At 48.9% G+C, this 6,000-nt stretch overlaps 1 protein-coding gene across 1 annotated transcript; it reads left to right on the top strand.

Moving 5' to 3' along the window:
• Positions 1-967: 967 nt before the first annotated feature.
• LOC6902310 (mitochondrial import receptor subunit TOM70-like) lies at positions 968-2,683 on the top strand. Its single transcript, XM_002133801.2, has one exon. The coding sequence runs from the start codon at positions 968-970 to the stop codon at positions 2,681-2,683; it is 1,716 nt and encodes a 571-aa protein (XP_002133837.1).
• Positions 2,684-6,000: the final 3,317 nt, after the last annotated feature.

The following is a 6,000-nucleotide window of genomic DNA, read 5'->3' as shown; positions in this document are numbered from 1 at the left end:
TTTACGCTAGACAGACTTTCGGTCAGCACTATAAATTCCATATATTTTATATGCACAATGTAGCTATACGTACATACACCCATATCTAAGACTTAAACACGAAGATCGCAGAGTCTTCGACGGGATGGAGCTCCTGCCATTGGAGTGTGTCTTTCTCTAACGGCTCTCTAACGGAGCGACTGTTGGAGCCTGGTAGATGGATATGGTCGAGACCAGATCTAGCTACCAATTTTAGCTCAAAGCCCCAAGAATACATTGAACTTTAATGCAGACCTTCCCTTCCAAAAAGCCGTTCTTTAGGCTCACTCGAGCAAGAGTATTACAGACTTTGGTATTACAAATCAGATGAAAAATACGAGTTTCTGCCTTTATATATAGTTATGTATGTATAAATAATAAATTAAATCGAGATAATCAATGCAATGCAATACAAAAACAACGAAAGTGAAAACGAAATCGAAACCGAAGAAGACACAGACACAGTAGCAGAAACCGAATATAAATCCCATGCAAGTGGCCGGCAATTATCACGTGCAAGCCATGAAACTGGTACAAAGCAGGGGGAACGCCAGGCGGAGGGAGGGAGGGACGGATGGAGAGTGAAGGCAATTCGACCGTGAATCTCCCATGAGCTCATCCAAGAATCATCAATGAAGTAATCATTAATTTATGCAAGAACTATCTCTGAAAGGAGTCTGAAAGGAATTGAAACGGAGACTGACAGTGACAGTGACAGAGAAAGAATCAGTTGCTATTCATAGACAAATCGTCAGTAGCTCCATCAAAACTTCAGTTTTCAGTTTACTACTTACACAGGCGGCCGTACGATTTCATTTAAAGTCTAGAGCTCGCTCTGAAAACATCTGAAAACAAGATCCACAGTCAGAGCAGACGAAACCTAACTCCTAAATCAATTTTTTTTATATTTTCAAAATTTCTTAAAGAGTTTAATTCAGTTTCAACATCAATGGATATGACACTTCACAAATGGCAGCTGGGGCTCATTGTTGGCACGCCCGTGGTCTACGGCATTGGAAAATATTTGGTCAAGAAGATGAGCACGCCGCGCCCCAAGGCTGAGGCTAAGGCCGAGGAAGAAGAACAGCCGCCTCCAGACGGGGGACCCGATGTATCTGCCATTCTGGCTGAAAACAACCCACTGGAGGCCTCTGTGGAGACGTTTGGGCCCAAAGACGGTGCCGGCGATAGCAGTGACCTGGAATATAGACACCTTGTCGCTGATGTCGGCGACTATGGCATGGCCATGGAGACGGAGATTAGGAAACATTGCCAGGGCATGTCTGTCCTGTATCAGAACCGCGCCGTCTGGCATGTGGTGCTCAAGAATTGGGACAAGGTGAAGGAGGACTCCGCCAAGGCGCTGGAGTACGACTGTCGCAACGGCATGGCGTACTTGAGTCGGGCCCGTGCCTACGACGCCACCGGGGAGCTGCAGGAGTGCTTGAACGATCTCGAGGCTGCCCGCGCCCTGTTCCGCGTTTCGTCGATCGCCAATGGGAGCCCCGAATACGAGAGCATCCAAACGTTCTGGAAGCGTGTCCTTCTGCAGGGGGCACGTGCCGATGCCAAGAAGATAATACGCCAACGAGGTCCACTGTTTCCCTCAAAGGTCCGCATCAACTCATATATGCAGGCCTTTATAGCAGATCCGTTGCTGAAGCTGAGCTTCCCTCGACCGGGGAAGGAGAATGAAGTTCTGCGCGGGTTCCCTCGTGCTCTCTGGGCTTTCCGTGAGGAGCGTTTCGAGGACGTCATCCCGGCCTGCACCGAGGAAATCGATACATTGGAGTACTGGTCCCAGTACAAGACGGAGGCCCGGCTCATGCGCGGCACCTTCCATCTGCTGTCCGGCTCCTTCTACGAGTGCCACCAGGACTTCGAAGCAGTGATCGGCGATGCCAAGGCGAGCAACGAATTGCGTGCCTATGCGTTAATTCGGAGTGCTGCCCTCTGTTTTCAGCTAAGGAGACAGAACAAGGCCATGGATGCTTTTGAGCAGGCTGAGCGGCTGGTTCGCGACAATCCCGATGTCTATCACCAACGCGGCCTCATCCTGAGCAAGCTGCAGCACTATGAGGTAGCCTTGATGGACTTCGAAATGGCAGCGCGTCTGGCCCCCGGCCACGTCAGTCCCCTGGTCCTCAAGCACTTTACCGAGTACCATCTCTCGAGCCTCGAAAACGACCCGCAACGCATGGAGACTGCGCTCAAAAAGCTTGGCGAGGTCCCATTGGCGCATCCGAATAGTATCGATGCCTACATGATGAGGGGCAGCCTGCTGGCCAGACGGAAAGATTTCGTTGAAGCCCTGCTGTGCTTTGAGCGGGCCACAGAGCTGGCGCCCAAGAATCCCGTTCTGATGGTCCACCGTGCGATCTTGGAGCTGAAGCGGCATGGCAATGCCGAGCTGGTTCTCCCGATGCTCTATGAGGCCATCGAGCTGGATCCCAGGTGCCACATGACATATCCAATCCTGGTCACTCTGGAGATCAAGCGGAATAATCCCGAAAAGGCCATCGAGCTCTTGAACCAGTCCTGTCTCCATACCGGGACCTACAACGAGGTCCTGCACGCCTGCTCAATGCGCAATGCGTTGATGGCGCGCACTGCTGCCAGGAAGAAATTGGGCATTGATTGCGACCCTTCCAAGACCACAGTTTAATTGAAAGTGTTGAAATATATATATGCATATGGCCATTTCTTTATTAGTCGAAAATCCGAAATCCACATCGATAATCCCATTCTGTGGCTTTTTCCGCCTACCTATTGTTTCAGATAAAGTACGTACGAGTGCGTACTAGTACGAGTATTTTCCCACCTTTAGCGGGCCTTTGGCTTTTCACGTTTTCCCACGCCCCCAGCTGCCCCACCAAGCCGCCGCTTATCGCTGGAGCTTTTCACCGCCCGCATGGGATCCCAAAAAGAGGCTCGGGTCGGATCGGGTCGGATCGGGTCGGGTCGAGCATTTCCCAAGCGAGGAGGCAATAAGGCTGATAAGGTGGTGGACATGTGTTTGTGTGTGGATTTGGTTTCCCGCCATTTGCTCAGCGAACCGAAGACAGCCGCCAAGACAGAAGGTCTATCTTATCAAGAGCAGGGGAAAGGGAGAGGCCTCAAGGCGGTAAGCCATGGATGGGGGTAGGCTGTGTTGCATGTGTTGTATGTCGTATGTCATGTGTCGTGTGCCGTGCGCCGTGTAGTGTAACGTGCAACGGCTGCGAAGGAGAGCGATTGTCAAGTCGATCGAAGAAGGATCGACGGACCGAGTAACTCTTCCAGCTGACGCGACAGCGTGTGCCACGGACCACGGGCCACGGGCCACGGTCCAGATTATGTACGAGCAGAAGGACAAACGCCAAATCAACTGAGTCGCTCAAGCGTTGCCCACGAAGGAACTGTGTGCGGCAGGAGCTGTGGCAGGGAAGAAGCGCTACAAGAGCTCCACCCAAGGAAATTACAGAAAGAGACAGAGAGAGAGAGAGAGCCAGCTGCAAGGCCACCCCACTCCACACCTCGCCGATTCGATGTCATTTCTGGTAAGGCGACATTCGTCATCATCTTGATAGTGCCACATCAACGTATGGCAGGCAGCATGTGGGCTGCCCTGGAAGCGACGCGTCGTGTGGGCTTCCCCACTCCTCGAATTATGGCAGTTGTGCAACTTCTTCTACCGCTTCTCTACCGCTTTTCCTTTCAGAACTCTCAATTCAAGGTGTTTTTTTGGTTTTGTTTGGGTCCTAAGCGGATTGAACCAAAATGAAGCCCCCATGTTCCCCCCAACATTGTAGAAATGCACCTGACCCGCCCTTAATGGATATGATGCAGAATGGATGGAAGGTGGCTTCTGTGCTGTCTTCTGCTGCCCAGATAAATCTTCAGTTTCGACCCACAAAAGGTCGATCCTGATATGCTCTCCTAAATGCAATACCTAAAGAAAGAAACCGTGTGAGAGATATTTCCAGCTTAACAATATTGCAAATCTTCCTCGGATGCACCGCCGTATCATACCTCTGAGTGGAGGTGCATCTCCACAGTATGCCGGATACTTTTACATCATTCTTACATTATCACAATGTCACCCAAGGAAGAGGGTGTTCAAAAAGGGTTCTAAGAGAGCGAGTGGGCAGCAGCTGGACCCCTGTCGAAGAGAAAAACATTCCATCCCCGACGAATCGTTCGCGCTCAATACCATGTCCAGGGGCAAGTACAAAAAGGCAAAAAAGCGGAGAAACAAGAGCGAACACTAAAGCCGACGACTTCGGGATACCTGGTACTTTATTTATGGGACTGTCTGGTAAGTCTTTTAAGGATACAGTTCCCAAATCTGTACTTCTGAAATTGCTCAAGATTCGCAAAGTTCTACAGACAACCAGATGGCATCGAAATACACGATCACAATATAGGGTATATTTTGAGGGGCACATGCTGCGGGGTATAAAAATGTCATGTGGGTTCACCGACGACTGCACAGGGGCACGTGCCCTCTCAAGCGCGAAATGCAACTGCAACAGAAACAGCAACAGCAACAACAGCTACAAATGAATGACTGGATAAATGAGGAAGATGCCCCCGACTTTGGTCTTGAGATCTCGGGGCGCCCCTGTCTGTCCCGGTCTTGCCCAAATCGACGATGGCCTGGTCGGGGTCTGGCCTGCTCTTCATCTTTGTATCTTCGTATCTATCTATCTCTATCTCTTTGTGCAGCACTTCCGGCGCTGCGGTTGACTGTGCTCGCGTCCCTCCTACCCAAAGCCCATACCCATACACATACCCATACCCATGCCCCATACACATCTACTCCATCTCCACGAGTATCTGCAGGTCTACCTCTCCCTCACCATCATCATTATCATCATCATTATCGTCATCATCGCCACGATGGCAGTCATCGTTTCGTTTTCTTTAATTGCTCTCTGGACTGGGCCTCTACGTTTGCCTCTGGCTTTGTGCTGTCCTGGCATTCCCGCAGGTTTTCCTTATTTTTCTCAGCCCTCTTCTTTACGACAATGGGGTTGGCTCTTCTTCTGGTTCTGTTTCTGTTACTTCTGCGTCTCATTTCTCTCTCTTTTTTATTATATTTTTTTGTTTTTTGTTTGTTGTTTTTTTTTCCTATTAAAACGTCCCCGGACATTGCAGCTAAATTAGATTAAGCAGTCATGCACATGTCTTTCCCTCTCCCTCTCAATGTCCCTCTCCTTGGCTTCCCTTTTTGCCGGACGTCAGTTGCTGCCGACAGACAGAAGGTTCTGCCGAGGGTTAAGGTGGAAAACCTTTTCTCTATATGGTTACTGCCGTAACCATGGACATCAGAAATATCCTTATCCCTGCCCAATAGCTTAGATCCTAAAATCCTCTGATGGAATCGACATCTCAATCCGAATAGCTTAACGATTGGAATTTTCTGGTGTTGAATAAATTCTTGAAAAGCCATTGCATACGATATATCTAAGACTGAACGGAAGGCGCTACTATCTTTTCTAGGCGGCTCCATGTCTAATATCCACTCTATGATGTACGCTTGCAATTTTTGATTTCAAAAATCATTCCTATATACAGAGAAGCCCTAACATTTACAGCACAAAAAGAAGAAAAAGAGAGCTTTTTACTCCAGTTTGACTGTATCAATTCATATTGCTTCTACTAAGATCTCTTTGTCCTCTCTGAATATGAATTCTGATATAAAATATATCACTGAATCGTACCTAATACTTTCTTCCAATTAGTCTCATCTGAAAGCTACAATTGTGACACAGTTCTTCGTATTTCTGGGTTCCTGAAGTTAGATCTATGGCAAGAGTGAGGTTTTCATAGGAAAGAAGTTAAGGATCGATTGACAAATGTTGTTCCCCCAAGCTGCTTCCATACAGTGCTATCCTTGAATTGCTCTTTTTCCGCTATGCCATCGCATCGGATAACAACGATTGCACTTGCAACTGCTGCTGCTGCTGCTGCTGCATGTCCTTGGCTGTTGGCAACTGT

The sequence above is a fragment of the Drosophila pseudoobscura genome, chromosome X (assembly GCF_009870125.1).
Source record: "Drosophila pseudoobscura strain MV-25-SWS-2005 chromosome X, UCI_Dpse_MV25, whole genome shotgun sequence".
Lineage (NCBI taxonomy): Eukaryota > Metazoa > Arthropoda > Insecta > Diptera > Drosophilidae > Drosophila > Drosophila pseudoobscura.
This window is presented reverse-complemented; position numbering and strand designations above follow the sequence as displayed.

Bases quoted from the DNA above. Each gene is read 5' to 3' on its own strand.
- LOC6902310 (XM_002133801.2), top strand. From the start codon at position 968: ATGGATATGACACTTCACAAATGGCAGCTGGGGCTCATTGTTGGCACG.